This window comes from Chelonia mydas, chromosome 10 (assembly GCF_015237465.2).
Source record: "Chelonia mydas isolate rCheMyd1 chromosome 10, rCheMyd1.pri.v2, whole genome shotgun sequence".
NCBI classification, from domain to species: domain Eukaryota; kingdom Metazoa; phylum Chordata; order Testudines; family Cheloniidae; genus Chelonia; species Chelonia mydas.
The window spans coordinates 77,276,443-77,298,419 of record NC_051250.2 but is presented as its reverse complement, the minus strand read 5'-3'; the positions used below and the strand labels follow the sequence as shown (position 1 = coordinate 77,298,419).

The 21,977-nt window shown below is 44.3% G+C and overlaps 1 protein-coding gene across 4 annotated transcripts in view; it reads left to right on the top strand.

Moving 5' to 3' along the window:
- The window catches only part of IGDCC4 (immunoglobulin superfamily DCC subclass member 4), a 189,319-nt gene extending 167,967 nt beyond the window's left edge, over positions 1-21,352 (top strand). For 2 of the 4 annotated variants that reach the window (XM_027824935.3, XM_043523563.1), the window contains exons 19-20: positions 1,700-1,864; positions 7,202-11,605. In XM_027824935.3, the coding sequence (XP_027680736.2) occupies positions 1,700-1,864; positions 7,202-7,732 (696 nt within the window). In that variant the 3' untranslated portion in view covers positions 7,733-11,605. Of the gene's footprint in view, positions 1-1,699; positions 1,865-7,201; positions 11,606-19,770 lie in introns of those variants that run through there. The other 2 variants (XM_043523564.1, XM_043523565.1) reach the window with 2 other exon arrangements.
- Positions 21,353-21,977: the final 625 nt, after the last annotated feature.

The window sequence follows — 21,977 nt, the reverse complement described above, 5'->3', positions numbered from 1 at the left end:
GTTTTTCGTCTTCTGTTAGCTGGATGAAACGAGAAGTTGTGGCAGCTATGTTTGTGGTGGGCCTGTGGATGGTGAGTTCTAAGGGCAGTATCCAATGAGAGTGCAGGGATTTGCATAGTGTCTGAGTGCCGAAAACTATGATGTCCATCAGTGAGTCAGTAACCATGCAGCCCTCTGATTGGTTTAGACCATTCCATTTTGGTATAATACAAAGTAACTCTGACATTAACTTGTCACCACTGCGTGTATGTATCGATTGTGGCTGCTGAACGTGGTTAACCATTTGCTAATGAAGTGCGTGAATATAAATTGGCCAGTGTGTAACAATTTCTATTAAAGTGCATTTCAAAAGTAAACCAACTGCTTCATCTGCTTTTGCTACTGCCAGGTTTCCTGGAATGAGATTCATAGCAGAATTCATTGATATAAAGCCCTCAGTCTCTACGTGCGTAATACAAAATTGTGCACGCACGCATGCACAGACACACATGTGAGCTGCATGTTTCAGGTGCAGATGCTTACCCACATCTTTGAACACCTCTGCATGCACAAGGGTTAAAACGTACCCCTGAAAAACCCATTCACCTTAATGGAGTTTGCGGGTGCACATTCTATAGGTGTTAAACATTTCAAGCTGTCCGTGCAGGTTTTGTCCCTGCAAAGCATGGGTGAATAGATGTGAGTGTGCAGTTTTTGCCTATGCACATGCAAGAGGAAGCCGGACAGAAGATCAGCTGAAGATTTGGCCCAAAATGGGATCCTTCCTTATATAAAACACGCAAAATGGAAAAGCTCGAATAATAAAATACTAAAAGATTCTAACTGTCACGGGGGAACTTTAAGAAAGAGAGGTAGAGTGGTGTATTGGAGACCTGCATTCTATTCCTAATTTTGCTACTGAGCCACTATTAGATGTTAGGCAAGTCAGTTAGCCTCTCTGTGCCTGAGTTTCTCCACATGTAACATGGAGATCTTTATCCACCTGTATACAGTGCTTTGAGATCGTTAGAGGAAGATAGCTACTGAAGTGTAGAGTATTATTCCCACTGCCTCCTACCCACTAGTGTCTTGGTATGTACATGCAGTAGGGTCTGATACCAAACCAATCGAGATAAAAGAGCATTTTCCCACAGTATGCATCCAATGAAGTGAGCTGTAGCTCACGAAAGCGTATGCTCAAATAAATTGGTTAGTCTCTAAGGTGCCACAAGTACTCCTTTTCATTTTTCCACTGACTTCAATGGGCTTTGAATTAGGGCTTCAAAAGGAAGATGCATGCAGTGTTGTGTTACCTGATACATTGCATCCTATTGGTCTTAAAATCTATGAAATCAGCAGAGACCCCTATATTAGATTTGGAGCATGAGCTCTTCTCGTAATGTGACATAGGAAGAACGGTATTAGAAATATTGTGTCAGAGCTAAGAAAATCCCAATTATCCACTTGCTCTGCATCGGACTATAACAGATCAGTGCTCTAAACCCCCGTGTCCTGTGGTAATAATGTCCATTTGTTAGGGCTAGTGTTATTGTGACGTCATTGGAAAGTGTGTTGGCTGCATTTAACCGACATCTTTAAGCCATACGGCATTTCTCCAACTTCCTTTTTTGTGTTGAACTGCCTGTTCTTTCAGGTTTGGAGGGATACAAATCTGTGTCTCGGAAATAATCTGATCATTGCTTTCCTTTTTATTCTGCAGTCTACATGGAGTAAATCAATTAATCAGAACTGGGCAAGTAGCATAGCCAGATGTGGAGATGCCATTACAAAGGAGCCTACTGCTGCTGTGAATGGAACACTGAAGCCGCCTTCTAATGCAGGACAAAAGCTTTTGCTACAAGCCCTGGTGTATGATGCTGTTACGGTGGGTGTCTTCAGTATTTTAGTGTCAGCCAATTGTGCACTACGGTACATTTGTTATGTGTCTTTTCATCTTTTTCCCTGCTTGTAGAGGGAGAGAAAATATTTACCCCTTAGAGTTAGTCTCAGTTTGCTGATTATGGTTTTTGTTCCATTGCCCAAGTATAACACTGTATGTCATGTGTGATTTGCGTACGTGGTGTGACAGGGTCGGGCCATATGGCTACAGGAGAGTGATAGAAGACAGATATATTAGCCCCAGGTTAAGTAGGTCCCTATTCCCTGGGTAAGGTAACAGTGAAGGTTCCAGAACAATCAGGAACTTTCTGGAAAAAATTAAGGCAGACAGGCTGATTAGAACACTTGCAGCCAATCAAGAAGCTGCTAGAATCAATTAAGGCAGGCTAATCAGGGCACCTGGGTTTAAAAAGGAGCTCACTTTGGTTTGTGGAGCGCATGTGAGGAGCTGGGAGCAAGAGGCACTAGGAGCTGAGAGTGAGAACGCGGACTGCTGGAGGACTGAGGTGTACAAGCATTATCAGACACCAGGAAGAAGGTCCTATGGTGAGAATAAAGAAGGTGTTGGGAGGAGGCCATGGGGAAATAGCCCAGGGAGTTGTAGCTGTCGCACAGCTGTTCCAGGAGGCACTCTAGACAGCTGCATTCCACAGGGCCCTGGGCTGGAACCCGGAGTAGAGGGCGGGCCCAGGTTCCCCCCAAACCTCCCAACTCCTGATCAGACACAGGAGGAGTCGACCTGGACTGTGGGTTCACAAAACCAGCCAAACTGAGGGCTGCTGTGAATCTCCAAGGCGAGCAAATCCGCCAATAAGCGCAAGACCCACCAAGGTAGAGAAGGAACTTTGTCACAGTGGGGAAAAGTTGTTTTATTTTCAGGGAGTCCTCTGTGTCTCTCTCAGAGGTCCAGCAATCCCCATGTTCTCACTGCCTTACTTTCCTCAGTCCTTGTGGTCTTGAATCGGTGGCCCGGGGGGAGTGGAGCAGATTCCTTGTTAATGAGATGGAGAGGCTGCAGTGCTCAGGCTCAAGAAAACAGATTTGGCTTTTTTATGTAGCAGTGCAGTAAACTTACACATAAAATGAGTTAGGATCTACAATACTCAGCATAGAGAGTTATTAAGATCTAATGTATTCCAACCTGGAGAACGAATTGCATTTTTGCCTATAGAAAGAGTCAAAAATCTAGGGTTGTTTTAAATTCCTTTGAAAGGTAGTGTAAAGCAATTTCCATTATCCTTAGTCTACAGCTCAGGAGAAAATTCAGGTTTCATAGATTCCTTGCCCAGAATGGCCCACTGTAATAATCTAGTCTGACCTTCTGCATAACATAGGCCGTAGGGCTTCCCAAAACAAATTCCTAGAGTAGATTTTTTAGAAAAACATCCAATCTTGATTTAAAAATACTTGGTAAATTATTCTCAACATTATACATTTATGCCTGTATTTGTCTAGCTTCAATGTCCAGCTACTGGATTGTGTTAAATCTTTCTCTGCAATATTGAAGAGCCCATTATTAAATATTTGTTTCCCATGTAGATACTTATGGACTGTAATCAACTCACCCATTAACCTTCTCTTTGTTAAGATAAATAGATGGAGCTTGTGAGTCTATTGCTGTAAGGCAGGTTTTCTAATCCTTCAGTCATTCTTCTGGCTCTTCTCTGAACCCTCTCCAATTTATCAGCATCCTGTGTGGGCACCAGAACTGGACACAGTATTCCAGCAGAAGTCACACCTGTGCCAAATATAGAGGAAAAAAACCTCTCTACTCCTACTCGAGATTCCCTTCTTTATGCATTCCAGGATCACATTAGCTCTTGGCCACAGAGTCATTTTGGGGGCTCATGTTCAGTTGATTATCCACCACACCCCCCAAATCTTTTTGAGAGTCACTACTTCCCAGGATAGAGTCCCCCATCCTGTAAGTATGGCTTATGTTCTTTGTTCCCAGATGTATACATTTACATTTAGCTGTGTTAAAACACATTGTTTGCACGCACCCAGTTTACCAAGTGATGCAGATCGCTCTAAATCAGCGACCTGTCCTCTTCATTATTTACCCCCCTCCCAGTCTTTGTGTCATCTGCAGATTTTATCACTGATGATTTTACATTTTCTTCCAGGCCATTGATAAAAATGTTAAATAGTGTAGGACCAAGAACCAATCCCTGCGGGACCCCACTGTAAGCACACCTGCTCAATGATTCCCCATTTTCAGTTACGTATGGAGACCTATCAGTTAGCCAGTTTTTAATCCATTTAATGTGTGCCATGTTTATTTTATATAGTTCTGGTTTTCAAATCAAAATGTTGTGCAGTACTGTCAAACACCTTGCAGAAATCTAAAAGTATTACATCAGTGCTTTTACCCTAAGAACCAAACTCGTACTCTTGTTTGACAGGATCTATTTTCCATAAATGTGTGTTGATTTGGGTTAATTACATTACCCTCCTTTAATTCTTTATTAATGAGTCCATTATCAGCTGCTCCATTATCTTGCCCAGGATTGATGTTAGGCTGACAAGCCTTATAATTACCTGCGTCATCCCTTTTAACTTTTTTTAAATATTGGCACATTTGCTTTGTTCCAGTCGTCTAGAACTTCCCCAGTGTTCCAAGACTTATTGAAAATCAACATTAACATTTCTGATGTTGCGTTCTCAAACTTAGGAATACAGATCTGTTCCAATGAAGCAGTTGCTAATACCATAATCTGTGTTAAGGCTCCCTTGAAGCAATTTGACATAAACTCAGCTGATTCTGTAAAGCAAGAGATTTGCCTGTTTGTCTTCTCTCCTCTAATAAGTACCTCCACCTATCCTATGCTTCCTTCCTTGATAGCAGTGTGAAAATCAGTTATACACAGGATGTAATTAATGTTGTGTAGAGAGTTGAGACAATGTTTTACAACCCAATTATAGTGTGTCATTTACATCACAGTTTAGCTACCCATCAGAGTTTGTCAACAAAAGGAGAGAAGTGTTAAAATATGTAAATGTTACACAAAATTGGCTTAAATAGGAAGCTGGAAAGTTTACACATAGGATAGTTCACTTCCTTGTTTTGGATTGTTTCCTTTCAGTAAATGAAGTTGTTAACCAGCAAAGGCAATAAGCATTGAAAAGATTTTAAAGCTAATTGTCTAGGAGACTCTCTATGGGTTTCCAAAATAGAGAAATCTGCTTAGTTAACAAATTTTAGTCTAATATAGTAACACCCTGCTTCAAAATAAATGCAAAGGACCCAAGAACATAGGACACTGTTTAAATGTTGCATGAGTGAAATCGTTCTGTTTTTCCAATTCTAAGTGCTTTGTTTTATAACAGCTTTTGCAAATTACAGAATAGGATTGAGGTGACTAGCAAATATTGTTCTGCTTTGTACACTGCGGCCAACATTTTCAGAAATGAATAGTCAACTTGGGTGCCTCATGTTTTGGGTGCCCAACTTCAGATGCCCCAAAGGGGCCTGATATTTAGAAAGTGCTGAGCACACACCTGAAAATCTGTCCCTTTAAACACCTAAAATCACTAGGACTTTTGAAAATCTCAGCCTTTGTCTCTGGAGGGAGAGGGCCTTGTGGAATCGTTGTAATGTACGTGTCCCAATTTCAATAATTGATAGCTAAGGACTTGGGGAATATCCTTAAGAATCTGAAGGCATCCAAGTTATTCTAGGCATGTTGCCCTGTGGACAGAGTACTGGACTAGAACGCAAGACAGCTGGTTTCTATTCCTGGCTTGGCTACTGGCACGCTAAGTGCCTGTGAACAAGTTACTATAATACTTTGTGCCTCAGTTTCCCCAGCTCGACAATGGAGGTAATAATGCTCACCTCCTTTGTAAAGATCTCCTTTTGAGACTGACTGATGAAAAGTGCTATGTCGGAGCAAGTTATTACTACAGTTATTATTATAACATTGCCAACTCTCACAATTTCTCAGTTGCTATATTTGCTGGGGTTTTTTTCTTAATGTCCCAGTTCTTGGAGTCGTGATTATGTGAGAATCCCAGCTTACATTTAAAAAATAAAAGGTACATTTCGAGCCCCTCGTGCTTGAAAAAATGAACTCTCAAGGCTCAAAACCCAAAGGCAAATAAAAAGAAACCCCACACTTTTCATTGTTTAAACTCTCATTAGTTTTTGAAGCCAGATTCATTATTTTTGAATGCTTGGGGTTGGCCATACTGCTATCCATCCACTTAATGTCTCTGTACGCTATTGGCCATACCTCTAAGCCACCGCCTGGTACAGTTTGCTAGGATCCTGGAGTCTAGTCCCGTTTCTGCTGCTGACTCACTGGGTAACCTGTGGAAGTCTTTGCACCGCTCTGTGCCTCAGTTTCCCCACCTGTAGCTATGTGTGTTGTGAGGCTTCCAAAGCATCTTGAGGTCCTGTGGTGGAAGGTGATGTATAAGTGCAGAGTACATGTTTCTGGAGGTAGTCCCCCTGCCCACTTTACAGTGTGAAATCTGTTATGCTCGCCACACTCATTCCAGAGAGAATGCTTCCGCTGTTATAAATGAGCGCTCTGCGCATAGCGTCTGGACTGGGGATCAGCAATCCACTCGGGGCAGGGAGGGTAAATGTCATGCCCTGCGTGTGTTGACTTCAGATTTGAAAATACATTTTATAACAGAGTCTTGGGACAACCATTCCAACTTTGCTCACTTGCCAAGCTCAAAACCCAGAATATTTTTTTCCTGAAATCACTGATGGAATCACAACCATCTAAAACCATGTGGACGAGCGCCCGGAAGTGCTTGAGGCTATTGATCTGAATAGGCTTTTGTTAGATTGTTTGTCTTTTAAAATGACACAGCCGGCTGTTTATTTTTTTAAATGACGTATTTGGTTTTGGGTATACAGTGAGCTCTGTCTCTGAGCTGCATGCTTTATTTCCAGCATTAATTACCAAAAGCTGATGGAAAATGCAATTAAACTCAGCTGGCATTTTGGGAAATCTGGTTGGGTTAAAATAGCATCTCTTGACTTTAGACCTGAAAAGAGAAGCTTGGAAAAGTTGCCTGCATTGAAAAAGAGCAAATGCTCTTGTTTCTGAGCAAAATGCTCTTGTTTCTATTATGCCATAAAGCCATTCTGTCTTTGACTACTTTGGCTATTGCTCATGTTACAGCGTTAAGACTCCAATCCACTGAGGCATATAAAGACACACTTAATTTTAAGCATGTGCGTAGGCCCATTGAAATCAATGGGATTACTAACGCGCTCCCAGTTAAACAAGGGCTTCTCCGTTTGTCAGGATCCAGGGGCCGAACGATCTGAATTTAGTCACTTTCTCCCTTTGCTTACTAACAGAATGAAGTGATGAAAAATCAACCACCCATCAGCCTTCATCAAGTGGAAGCCGAGGTCATCGTCCATTCCGATTTCTCAGCCTCTGACAGAGACTGCGACTCTCAGCTTCACACGCTGGACGCTGAAGAAACGGATCCTGAGGACCACAGCCCAGAAAACGTCCCCTCCGATGAGCAGCCCCTTCAAACCTCCCCAAACGCCAAGCAGAATGTCAGCATAGCATTCGTGGACTGCCAAGGCAAACCTGAGCTTCAGACCCAGGACGCCATGTTAAGTACTGACAGAAAGACTAACAAAATGGAAGCCGTCGGCTCTCATGGGCTCACCAACGGCTTCCACAAGCACGGAGAAAGTCTGGACTCTATGGAAAGCGGGGATTCGGACTCTCTTCAAGAAGACAGAGGGAATGTACAGTCAGTCAAGTGCCAAGCTTTTCCCACAGGCCAGCAGGACGCCCCTCTGTGTAGTATCTCTGCGCTAATCAATTCATCCTCAGCATCTGAGAACGTGACGCGTGTCCATAACCATTAAAGAGGAAATTAATCTGATTTTGACCATGGGAGAGCTAGAAGAAGTAGGTGTGAGTTACTGGGGGCCAGATCCGGAGAGATACTGTGTGCCCTCACCTCGCAGTGAATTCGGTGGGGCTGAGGGTGCTTAGCACCTTAGAGACTCAGGTTCCTGGACAGATGAACAGCCCTAAATTCACATGAAATAAATCAATATGTAGATTGCTGTGGGCCCAATCCAACACCCATTGAAGTGACTAAAACCGAACCTTCTGCCTGCAGCCTGTGCCATTGTTTCCTTTTATTCCATGCTGGGGAGTGCCGGGACATTTTTCACGACAGAAAGAGGGAGAATACATTAAGTGTATCTTCTCCAATGTTGCTCTTCGCCAGGGAGGGCCGCAGCCAAAGGGGTTGAGACAAACACCAGCCGAAAGGCAATTAGCCGTAGCCAGCGGCCTTCTCCGCTCACCCATGGTTAAAATGATTTTAATGATCCCTTTGTACACTACCCCGGTAAACATTACTAGCAGGCTGACGTAGTGGCCTTTTATTACACACTCTGCGAGTGCCTCTAACAACTTGTACTACACAGAACCTTCTTCAGCGTCTCGGTCACTTCACCAAGCTGGACTTTGTGTTATGTAGGTTCTTGTACCTATCGTTTTAGGTACGTCTCTCTCCTTTTAATGTACGACAATGTATTTTTATTTCCTCGGAGCATCTTTATATTATTTAATTTTATAAAGTGGAGTAGCGTGTGGTCTAGAGTAGCATTTTTACTACTTCTCTCTTTATTTTTTCCTCCTTAACAACACAACTACCTCATGTCTGTTGGAGAAAAAAAAAAAAAAGCAGTAGATTTACTCTTTTGTTATAGTCCATTTTAGTTTTTAACTTATTCTTATACTGCCTTTTTCTAAAGAATATGTTTGCACTGGTTTTTGACTATTTTTTAATGAATAGTGCTGCAGGTGTCAAGTCTCTCTCTTTCTTTTGAATACATTACGGCAGGACCACCTGCCCTAGGACTGGCGCGTTGGGCGTGTTTGGCCATTAGAACCATGTGCTTTGCAAAAAGGCCATCGCAGATGGGGCGATGGTTGGCAGCATTTTGTTTTTAAGGGGCTCATGCTGGTAAAGAAAATGAAGAGCTGAAGTTTTCAAACGGGGAGCGTCAGTTTGTTAGGGCCCAACATGAGACATAGAATCATAGAATATCAGGGTTGGAAGAGACCTCAGGAGCTCATCTAGTCCAACCCCAACTAAAGAGACACTTTAAAGAGGCCAGATTGCTTGAGTGTGGGTACAAAACAGTTTCTGAAAATTGGGTCCCTTTAAAGTGGGTCAAATTCGGCAGCCAAAATCACAAGTCACTTCTGACAATCTTGGCCAAAATGGATTTTCAGGGTGTGCCTGGCCTTCGAGCTGGGGCGTCCGCTTTCCTGCTCAAGGAGACTGACTTACTCGGAGACAACCCGTGCCTGCCGATAGTGGGGGGCAGAGTGAGGGCAGCCAGCTTCAGCAATGTTACTGAGCATGCTCAATTCGTGTGAGCATGCTCAATACAAGGCAAGCTGCAAATCTGGGCGGGGGGGACGGGCATATGACCCCACATGCCTCCCGCCATGCATCACCTCTGCTTACACTACCTGTCATAAAGCTAGCACCCTAAAAATGGAGTGTAGCCACGGGCAGGCGAGCTGTGGGAGGGGCTAGCCTCCCCGACTACAGACCCATGCCACGTACTCACGTAGCTAACCTGTTGCATCACACTCCGCTCTATTTTTAGCATGCTAGGTCAATGGCCGCTAGTGTGAGTGTGTCTCCTCCCGCTGGGATTCGCACCTGCTGCTCGGCGCGAGGCCGTCCCCTTAAAAGGACAGAGCCACGTTAAAAAAAAAGTTCGTTCTTGTTCAAATAGCACCTTGAATGATCACAGATTTTAAATAATCTCATTTACTCTTCATTATTTAGACTGTTTACTGAGGGCATTTCTCTCCGCTTGACCCTTTGAAAAGAAAGGAGTTAGTTTCCCTTCATTCCTACCCTGTCTTAGCTCAGTTTCAGATTCTCAAAACACAGCCATGTTTGAATAGCGAACATTGCAGACTGGGCCAAATCCTGAGAGGTGCTGAGGATCTGCATTTCCCATTGAATTCATTGGACATTGCGGGTGCTGAGGAGATGCTCAGCATTTCTTTGGATTTAGCCATTTGTTGGTTAAATAGCGAAGAAAAACAAAAAAAAACCCCAAACCCTGCTTCCATTGGAATTAGCCAGAAAAATATCATGGAGACCTTTGTGCTGATCTGAGGCTTTGTAAAAAGTTTTTACATCTCAGTCCAGATTGTGATACAGGATCACCCTTGCGAGCAGAGGGGAACCCTGTACTCCACAGGCAGCCCTGCAGTCTGGCCCTATAATTGGAGCTGAATTGACCTGACTGCATCCCTTTATTTCATCATTATTTGCTTGCAAAATGTCCCATTGGCAGTGACTGTCGTGGACAAGAGTCCGCAAAGGCCACTGTTTCCTCTGTTCTGGTAACGTGGATGGATATGAAAGATGCCTTCCTCTCCCATCAACTCTGACAGGGTGTAGAGAGAGGGGACTCTCCCGTCCTGCAGTGGATTGTCTTTCCATGGTGCGTGCCTGTAACTCCCATTCATGTTCATGGCATTTACTGGTGCAAGTCAAGGAATGAATCAGATCCCTCTTGAGCAGTCCGATCCTGCCCTGGCTACTCACTCAAGGCTCCCTTTGATTCCAAGTGGAACCTGGGGGGGGGGGGGGGTGTGTTAAAAGGTCCCTGTCCAACACGCAGGCAAGCCAATGGATCAGACCCTGGTAGGCTCTAACCTGACTCTGAGGCTCTTGCTTTCTCCTGCCTTTGGCCACCCTTCTCTAGCATATAACTTCTGTCCCCAGTAATGTGAGTGGTGTCTGTCACAGCTCTGTCTTTCCATTCCCTGCCCAGCCCCAAAGACGGTTTGGAGCCTAGAGTAGCCTCTTGAATGTCATTCTGTGAGAAACTGCAAAGTGGTATGAAAGGCGACCTGCATTGCTCCCAGCCCCACCACACTGAAGGAGCAAGCAGCACGAGAGCTCGTCTGTACAGAGAGTTACTGTGCAGCAAGCCGGGGTATCAGTCTACAGCGCTCCAGCCCACCGCACGCTAACTGGCCGGGTGGACCCTGCTACCCTGTGGCCCTGCTTTGCAGTAGTTCAAAGTGCACTAGGGGACTCTGTGTGCACGGCAGTCTAGAACGCTACACCCCAGCTTGCTGCTCACTGCCTCTCCATACAGACACACCCTGAGATCCCTGTTGAACAGGCCGATCGCTCGTAACCATCATTTGTTAGACCCTCAGGAACCCCCACCCCAATACCATGGGATGACAGGGTCAGTGAAGGGGGCTGTTGAGCTCAAGAACTAAATTTTAAAAAATGAGTAGCTCTGCTATTCCAAAAGAGCCTTTTTCAAGGCACGTGGTATGTGCCTGGTTCTGAATGAGGCCTCCACCTGGCTTCCTGTTTTGTGGGTGGAAATTTCACACTCTCACAATTTCGTGAGGCAAATACTTGCAGGTGCCACTGTCTACAGTGCCATGTGGGATAGCAGCTGCCAATCACGTCTTAATGACCTCAGCCATGCCTGCATTTCTTTCCATACATGTCGATAGGTTTTAAATTAACTGGAACCACTCAGGAAATAGACCTAGCTGCCAATAAGAGCCATTGCAATGGAAACATGTGTTTGGTGAGCAGCAGCGGTCAAAAGAGAGAGGAAAAGACAAAAAAAAAAAAAGCAAAACCAGATGTTAGGCTTAATTAAGAAAGGGATAGAGAATAATGCTGGAAATACTGAGTGCCATTGTCAAATCAATGATACTCACTCTGCTTGGAGACAGTGCTCAACTCTGGATACCTCTCCTCAGAAAGCGTATCGGAGAAATGGAAAGGGTGCAGAGAAAGGCACAGAACAGGATTAAAGGCTTTGAGAGGAGATTAGAATAAAATAGAGCAATATACAGTTGTGGTGAAGAGCTCACCATTTCCCATAGATAACGAAGATTTGTAGTGAGCTAACCTCCGTATTTGCAGTACTCCCTGTACTAAGGCTAGGAAAGCACAGTGGATGCTGCTTAATAGCAACCCTGATATTAACAATGTCCGGTTAATAGCAACATTTTGCTGGGAACCAGTCCTGTCTCGTTGACCTTAATGTTAATGGGATGCAGATACTGGCAGCAGGACGTCGCTTACTGAGAACTGCTTTTGGAGGAAAGGCCCCGGCCACAGGCGGATTTGTGAGGCTGCAGACAATGAAGGAAACTCTGGGACCTGCCTTCCCTGGCTGCAGCCCCGCAAACCTGCCTTATTGGCAACAGCCAGAGAGTGGCCCACTTGTGGCTGGCAGCGGAGGGCTTGCTAATGAGTGGAATCTAGTGTAGAATGGAGTAGTCCACATACTGCACTATTTACTTAGCTTAGTTAAAGCTGGCACCGTAGTTTAGTGGGAGGCAGATCTGAGGGGATGCGGTACAGGTATTTAAATAAAGAGTAGCATAGAGAAGGTTAGTTGGGAGCGCCTCCTCCGTTATTCATATAATACCAGAGCAGGGTGACACACAGCACCCACTTTGAAGTGGATGAAAGGAAATGCATTCTAAACAACGTATGATTAAGCTGTGGAACTCGCTGCTACAGGATATTTTACTAAGAGCTTAGCAGGCTTGAAAATCCAAAGATTAAACATTTCCATGGACAATAAGAGCAACCCACAATTACATTAGATAGGATAAAAATACAAAAGGGATATAACCCTTTTTGCTTTGGAGCATAAACCAACCACTAGCTGCCTGGGGTTAGGAAGGAATTTCCTTAGATGCACCATAGTTCCATAATGGGCCTCTATGGAGCTTCCTGGGCCTTCTTCCAAAGCATCTGGTACTGGCCACTGTCAGAGATGGGATTACAGACTAGATGAATCATTCACTGGTATGAGCCATTTCCGATGTTCCTATTTGTCCCTCCTAAATTGTGGATGCAAAATGGGAGGAAGCCAAGTCTCGAAATCAGGCTCTTTACTAGAATGGACCACTGCTATTACCTTATAGTTAAGGTTAAGACCAGCTTTCTGTTTAAATCTTGACTCGGTCTAAATGCTCAGATTGCCGTGAATGTCTCATACAGCATCCTCTTCTCACTTGCCAATAGCTACTGCTAATTTCCTCAGGCCTCTGAAATTGAGAGACCTGATTAGCTGTTAGTGTACTAACCCTCCTCCCTTCCCCTTCCCAAAGAGTAAAAGTCTGAGAAAGGATCATTTCCCTTTCCTATGTTCTGTAAAGACCCCGTCATGCTGCCTGACACAAGCAAAGCTCCCAGGAGCAAACACTGGGGTGATTCTTACACAATTGGAAATAATAAAGGGAGAAACTATTGGCTTATTGTAAATTGATGTATAATATTTGGGGGCATCTTACCTGACAGGAATGCTTGATGCTGTTTGCTCAACCACCATCTCATCTGACCCTTTCAGGGACTGCACATCTCAACTCTTTAGTTTAATTCACATTCGGGGAGGGAGTGGAGTTTCATGATAGGGTATAGAACTATCATGAGGGAGTTCTGGATTCTGCTTGCCTCCTCTACCACACTGACTTGCTATGTAACCTTGGTTAAGTCACGTAACCTTCCCGTGCCTCGGTTTCCCTATCTGTACAAACCTACCTCACAGGGGTTTTGTGCAGCTTAGTTAAACGCTTTGAGATCCTCAGAGGAAAGATGCTATGAAAAGTGTAAATGATTCTCTTTGTGCTACTTACCATTATTGTGTAGGCAGAAAGCTTGCATTGTTTGCATTGTTTCCTTGCATCCAACCTTCCTCTCTACTCTTATTCCGCCAAACCGAATTGTTCCAGAGCATGAAACTTACAGCACTGGAACATCAGAATACTGCAGTGCCCCTGGGTTGGTAAAAATAAACGAATCTCTGTTGGTGTCAACCAGTATCGTTCCCTTGAAGTCAAGGAGTTTACACCAGCTGAAGGCCTGACCCCAAAACTGTACTGAAGTCACTTTTTAACATGATCTTCCACATTAGCGCACACAATGGGTTTTGTTCAGTGTTGGGTTAGGGAGGTATCCTAATGTACGTGGCTATTTCCCTGGCTCCTGCACTTATTATACATGTGTCAGGCCTTTATATTCGCATTGTTGACTAAAAGCTGGAGCAATGGGTTAATATTATGCATTCTGTGTACAAAGCTGAAATAACCAGTGCATATATTTTTGTATCATGAAATGTTTTCCAGAAGTAAGTAGCTTTCTTGCACCTTTCTCACAGACACACAAAAAAAGGTTGATACCTTTAATTACACGTCAGATTTCATGTAGCTTACTAAAAGTTAGCACTTTTTTTTTTCTTCCACCCGCCCATGCTTTCCTTCAGTAACACTAAAGATTATTGCTGTTCAGCTTTTTGCCTATCTTTCTTGTTTGTACATCGTTTAAATATCAAATGTGTCTCCCCAACGTGAGTTTTGTAGTGTTAATGTCACCATTTGGTTATACAACTATATAGTTCCCATGCTGCTGTGAAAGTCACAATTCTGATTCTTTGAATTTCCTCTCATGTGAAACATGACTTGGTTAAAAACATCTGGTTGTCAACTTTCTCATTGGGTTGGTTTTGTTTATTTTTTCACAGACAGTAAAGTTCTGGTTTAAATAGTAACAAATGAGATAATTTGTAACCTTCGAGGGTTTCTGATTTTTGAAAAGTAAATAACGAATAACATTGATAACTGCCCAGGATGGACACTTTATAAGAAAGTGAGCATTTCTATATCACACTATATATGTTTTTTGTTCTCAATAGAAATTGATCCCTTTGCAGGGATCCCTGTCTTTTCTAACCAGTATCCTAGTTAGAAAAGAGATGTTTAGTCTAGTTCTATTTTTATCATTTTCCCCTTGCTAATATTTTAAAAATTAAATGAAATATACTTATTTTTACATAATGCATAAGGAAAGGTAACCAGAACTTCATCTTGTTAAAAGATTGTCTGTATTTGGTTCCATGCTGTATTTAATTATAACTTTCTTTCTTCAGAGACTATTCTTACTTCACAAATACTCTTTAGTGTTAAAATGTAAGAAGAAATTGTCCTTATATTCCTTAACTAATGTATTATTAATAAAATATTTACAAAAAAAGGTAGAATCCAATGTAGGATTTAATCTGTATGTAGAGCTGGTTATAAAGGAAAATCTTTTCCAGGTGAGGGATAGTCTCCTTAACAATGTTTGAGCTACTGGGTTCCACACTGCTAATGTTGAAGTCAATAGGAGTTTTGCTGTTACCCAGTGGTACTTACACTATCTTTTAAAGCAGAGAAATAATAGCAGAAAAGATCTTATCGTACAAAAGGGATGGGACTTGCATCAAGCCTCCAGTTCCAAACTTCCCTGGAACTTGTGGAAGTTTGGGTCTGGGCCAAACTATGCTCCTCAGAACCCTCTCTTTGGTTCAGGTGTGTTGGACTGCACAGGATTCAAGTTTTCCAACATTTAGAATCCAGAATATTGTCTATTGAGGGGTAAATTCACATGAGGGAATGGCCTGGAGGGAAATTGTACGATATCTGTGAGTGCTGCAGAGAGGATGGGTTTCTGTGCCCATAATTGTCTATCATTTCTACAGTACGATCCGTGATTGTTCATTATGGGGTTTCCTGCCCTTTCCTTGGAAGCAGCTGTCACAGTTGGAGACAAGTTGCTAGACCAGATGGACCATTAGTCTGATCTGGTCTGGCAATTGAGTGTTTGCACCAGGTCCAAAGTGACAGGTCCTGGAGGGGCTACTGGGAGCAGAGCCGTGGGATCCGCCCGCTTGTGAAGGCTGGGAATTTCCCAGGAGCCTAATCCAAATCTTCAGAACAAGCAACTGAAGTTGGGCACCTAACTCCTTTACATCGCAGTCTAGCCTGTGAATGATCTGCATCACAGGTTGGGGTTTGGATTTGTTAGGCGTCTCTCCATCCCTGTCTGCTCAGGACGACAGATAAAAGAAGATGTGGGAGGGGACAGCTGAAGTCAAACAGTTTGCAGTTCCTCTCACCTGGAATCTTGGGGGTTTTAATAAGAGGAAGCATCCAGCAAATGAATGGACGGGATTCTTCTCCCAGTGGTGACACATTCAGCTCAGATTCCAAAAACTTTGCTATAAAAAGCGTTGCTATAACTTGCCCCATTTAGCGGCCCAATCCTGCAAGAAGCTGAGCTATGAGATACCGAACACCCTCAACTTCCAAGGCAGTGGATAATTATTAACGAGTGGAGGTCACTCAGAACCGAGCAAACTTGTGCTCAATCTGCGCAAGCTCTTATACTTGGTCCAATACGTCTGTTAGTCTATAAGGTGCCCCAGGACTCTTTGCTGCTTTTGCAATGCAGTTACGTATAGATGTGACTATGGAGGGTTCAGACCCAAATAGGCCCCACTCATGTTTATCGTTTCAATTTATACAATGCACCTGTATAGTACGATAAAGAATTAAACTCTCTGGCAATAATCACCTCATCCAGCAGCGTGTCAAAATTGAGAGAGAGCGAGCTTCCCATCCCACCATAAAGGATCCCTCCCAGTGCAACTCGCCCAATTCACAACAAGCTGGAGGGAAGTGAGAGGCAGTTGCAACAATGCCAGAAGGTCAACAAACCCAGCGTATTAGACCAAGGGTGACAGTCAGGGGCCTGTGACAGACAGTGTCCTGCCCACCAGCCTTGCCAGCACTCCCATGCTGGGACCAGCAGCTCACGCAGCCCAGCTCACCTCAACTCCTGGGTGAAAGAGTTTGTCTCTGAGATGCACGTGGCTGGGCGCATCAGCATTAACACCGGGCACCCAGAAACATGCTGGGAATCCAGGTACTTGCTCAGTGCTCAGGCTATGTCCACACTTAACATGTGAGAGTGGCCCAGCTCCAACTGCGGCACGGTAACACATCAGTGCAGCCACTTGCTGCGGCCGCGGAAAGGGGTTCTCCTGTTAGTATGGTAAACCCATCTCTCCAAGGCGGGGTAGCTAGTTGACCTTCCGTCCACCAAGAGCTGTCTACACAGGGGCTTACGTTGGCTTAACTATGTTGCCCAGGGGCTGGATTTTTCTCACCCCTGAGTAACTGGGTCGATCAAAGTTTCAAGTATAGACCAGCCATAAGTCAAGCCTCTGAACATGCCAGCTAGGCAAGTAGCAGAGCTAGAAACAGAATCGAAGAGACTGGTTTCTGAGTTCCCTGACCTAACCACTAGACACATGGCTACAGAGCAGTTCATACCATTTAACTGCCTTGTTTCCTCCTTTGTCTACTGTTATGAGCTGAGTGAAACCTTGTTCTGGGTTGTAGCCTTTATTTGAAATAGCTTGGATAGTTCTGTGATAAACTATTGTGTCCCTAGGGAGAGAGCTCAGCTCCCATGGTACTACAGTTTTCAGATCAACAGGGTGAAAGTTACCCTGTACGATTCTCTTCGCTTGGGAGGCTCTAGGAACACATGGAGACCGAGGACAGTCACCACAAACACAGTGACAGGACAGAAGTCTTGTTTGTATTATAAATTTTACAAAGCAGATGATTAAGGTGACAACCACATGCACAAACCCCGAGAGAGCCCATGCCATAGCTACTGCTGTATTCATACTCTCTTTGCCAGAGATGTTGTAGAGTCTGGTGGATCTCTCAACAGGTGGTCACTGATGGAGGGGGTAGTTCCTGCTGGAGTCTACCCACCCTATCCATATCAGGGAACCCTCTTTATCTTGTTGTTATGACCACGCCTACCACCTTATGCATATGCATGAAGGTGCAAACTTCCTTTTCCTTATCTGTACTTGCACACCTCATCAGTTTTGGGGAGCCCTGTTTTTATAGGTTGTCCTCTTAGTTCCCCTTATTCTTATAAACATTTATGTAAACATGTTCCCATGGTAACCCGCGGTAAGAGCAGACCTTTCTATGACGTTACAGTCAGGTGCCTTGTGTGGTCTAGACAAGTACACTGTGCAGTATATTTTCTTGGAACATCACCTGTTATCGTGTTCTTTACAGTAATCTTGTAACTTGACTGACATAGGGTTACATGGGGAGGGATAGCTCAGTGGTTTAAGCATTGGCCTGCTAAATCAAGGATTGTGAGTTCAATCCTTGAGGGGGCCATTTAGGGATCTGGGGCAAAAATTGGGGATTGGTCCTGCTTTGAGCAGGGGGTTGGACTAGATGACCTCCTGAGGTCCTTTCCAACCCTGATATTCTATGATTCTACTCCTGGGTCACCTATGTATGTCAAAACCCCTGAAGCCTACTATGACCAAGCTGAGATCTTACAGGCCTCAGCCTATAGGCATCACATTACTTACATACCTGATACACACTTATCACACCTAACTAGTTACCACTGTTATACTCCTGTCCCGCTTATTGCTATACGTATATCTACAACTGAAATCTGTTCATCGCACATCGATTGCACATGAACTAACAGAGGAGTTTGCCATGACAACAGGTAACACAATTAAATGATAAAATGGCCTGTTTTAACAGGGTTGAGTTAAAACCATGTTCAAACTGATGTGGGAGCGAGTCTTCCATTTAAGATCATTGTAAGAAACAGTGAAGGGGCGCCACCTAAAACAAAGGCAAATAGGGTGCCCAGAAACTGGCAGCGGGTGCTATTGGCCATTGTGGCCCGGTGGATGTGGATGTGTGAGAACACACACACACACTGAGGACAGGCAAGAACAGGGAGAGGGGCAGAGGCAAGAAAGCTAAGCGGGGGGCTGTGTGAGCACAGTATAATGCTGGAAAAAGCTAGAGAGAGTGTTTTGGGGTCTGTTGGCTAAAGGGGCTTGGGGCTGCAAGCTAGGCAGCTGCTCCTTTAGTTCTTGGTTCCACCAGTGTTCAGAGACCCAGGACTTTGTACCTGGTTTGTAAATAAACAAAACAGCATCAGAGAAATACCTGATTGTGACCAATTTTTACTCCCAATTTGAACATCCCAAGGGCCCCAAAATTTGACTAGCCACTCTGGTTGGAAAGAAGCAACCCTGAAATGCAGTCTTTGCCAGAGAAGGGAGTTCCCCTTTTCCCGTAGTCAGCCAGGACTCTGCTGGAGCTCATTCTGTCTGCATTAATAGAAGGGAAAGGCTGGCCTGGGACTTCCTTTTTATTCTTGCACTCAGAGGGTTAGCAGCTCCCCTTACTTCCCCATCTGCACATCTGCACTAATTTGTCGTAACGGAGCTGGGCCTTCAAAAAGGCCAGGATCTGAATGAGTCATTAGTTTGCATTTCATTCTCATCACTATCTTTTATGACCCCCAGATGCTCTATGCTACAGTACAGCCAGCAATAGTATTACAGGCATGGGGCTAACTTGCGATGAGGTATTATGTAATTCAGTAGCTGTACTAGGCAATGAATTACTCAGCTCAGCTCTCTGGCAAGTGATATCATGGGATTCAATTGGCTGTAGGGCAATATGGTCCCGTCAGCAATGTTCCAAGCAAATCCTGAGGGAAAGTGGTATTGTTTGTAGCCCATGATGGCAGATTATGGGATTGGGGGGGAGGGGGTTTCGCTGAGTTTCTCCTGCTTCAGCAGAAAGTTACTATTGGTTGCTGAGACAGCATCATACAAAGCCGACCCATGCCTGCCAATCGTGTGGGGGGGAGGGGCAGTGTGAGGGCAGCCAGCTTCAGCAGTGTTACTGAGCATGCTCAGTACAAGCCAAGCAGCAAATTGGGGAGGTGTGACCCCCCGCATGCCCCCCCTACGCATGGTCTTGGCAACACACATGTCCAGGGTGTTGTACCAAGTGGATGAAAATAGTCCCGTGCCAAGGGTCCGAACGATGAGAACAGCAGGAGGCCATTACATGGAGACGGGCTTCTGGAGAGAGATGAAGGGCGAAAACAAGGTGGTGGTGTGGTGGCCCCAGAGGTGAAGTCTCACCGCTTGAACGTTGCCCAGGTTCTTTGTTCTTTTTGCAGAGGAAGAATTGTTCCGTAGCTAGTAAATCGACAACTGAACGTAACAGCGTGGCGGAGCGTCCTTGGAGACGTGGTTTCTGTGAAGGGACTTAAATGAGGAGAGGGCAGAGCTGTGGTGGCCAGAGACTGGATTCCAAGGAAAAGGATATGTTGGCGCCATCCAGCTTAGCACCTGGGGCTGCGCGAAGGGCAACGAGGAACTTAAACAGTGACAAGACGCCGCTCATCAACAAAGGTGCAAATTAATGCCAGGTATAGGACTGGTTTTCTGAGGGTTTGTTTACAGGGGGAATTTTTTCAGCTGTATCATTAAACCACTATAGTTATGTCAGTGTAACACCCCTGTGGTCATTCTTATTCTAGAATGAGTGGCTTTTTTGGTTTAGCTTAAACTCTTCCAAAGCTACATAAACTGAATTGGAAAAAAGGCCTCCTTATACCAGATTATGAATGTCCACACGGTGATGATACCAGTGTAACTCTAGTGCTTAAAATTCACACCTTACTGTATACTGTTATAACTTTCCTATATAGACCTTTGGTCCTTGTCCACTAAGCACTGTTCCAAAGTGAATACACCTGTAGAAAAGACCACTGAACTGCCAAAAGATGGCTTGAATAGGAACTCCCAACCTAGCATAAGTGCTCATCTACACAGGAAAGTTAGACTGGTACAAGGTAAGGGGTGAATTTAATCCCCTATATTTATACTGGTCTAACCCTCTGATGTGGACACCCTTATTCCAATTCCCCCTTTTTCCAATTCAGCTTATGTCGCTTGGCAAGCAGTGAGAAACGTCACTCTTATTCTGGAATAGGAGTGCCCACATAGGGAGTTACACTAATATAACCATAGTTATTTATCTATACCAGTATAACTGAAAAAAAAAAAATCTCGTCACCAAACTCTCAGATACTCATCCCCTATTGCCAGTTCCCAGAACTGCCCCTTCCTCTGTGAGTGCTGACCCAAGCAGACACACTATGGGCTTATTCAGACACTACACTAGCCACTCACGGGACATTGCGTCCCCAGTGTTTCCATCCAGCAGAGTGTTTCCTGGGTCACCTGGTACAGGCAATTGATTCTGAAGGGGACTTCTGCCGGGGCAAGGAAACCAAGAGCGCCGAGGAAGTTTGACTTCTTCAGGAATGGCAGCTCTCAAATCGTGAGCCTCAGGAGCATAGAGTGTATCTGATCTCCCATTCACATACTTTGTAATACTCCATTATAATAATACCTAATGTATTAATAGGAACACAAAAGCCAAATCTGCTACATTGTTCACGCAGTGACAGGTTGACATTTTCTGCATAAACTATGAGATCTGATTGTAATATTTTCTTGATGTGAAAATGACAAGCATAAATTGGCAAGAACTCAGTTTACTACCAATACAATTAATGTATTGAAGGTTGATTGACTGATTTAGCAAACAATGAATACATCTGTGTTTATTTTAATTTTATTGCATTTGTAAGAAGAATATCAATATGACAATATAAGACTTTCCTTTGGGTCAACTGGCATCTACCTTCCAGCAGCTCCCTCTGCACGCCAGATTGCGTACCACTGTGGCAGGATGGTTGAGTGCCCATTGGACTGGAGGAGCCAGATCTTCAGCTCGTTGTCGGTCCACTGAAGTCAATAGAGCTACATCGATTTACTCCCGCTGGGGAGCTGACCCCAATATGTTCAATGATCTAGAGAAGCATTATTATTATTTATTATTAACAACGATTTTATAAAGTGCCTTCCCTGACATGGGTCTGGGCCCATTGCACGGCACACCCAATCGGCATTGAACCTAAACATATTTTGAACTTCCACAGCACCAACCCGCCAAGACGCTCCAACCACTTTACAAACATTGACTAAAATTAAGCCCCATGTTATCCCCATGAGCTATTATTCTCATTTTACAGAAGGTGGGGGAGGGGGCAGGGAGGAGGGGAAGAGGAGAAACTGAGGCCCACCCATGTTAAATGACTTGCCCAGGGGCCAACAGTAAGTCTATGTCAGAGCCAGGACTAGAATCCAGACTCCCGAACATGCATCATCTCTCCATTTGAGCCCCAGTCCTGCATGGCTATGAGCAACTCCTACAGTATGCCGCCTATTACTCCAATCAAAGTTGAGGGCACGCAGCACCTCGCCGTATCAGACCCCTGGGGTGAATGGGGATTGGGCCTGAGCCAAAGCCCTC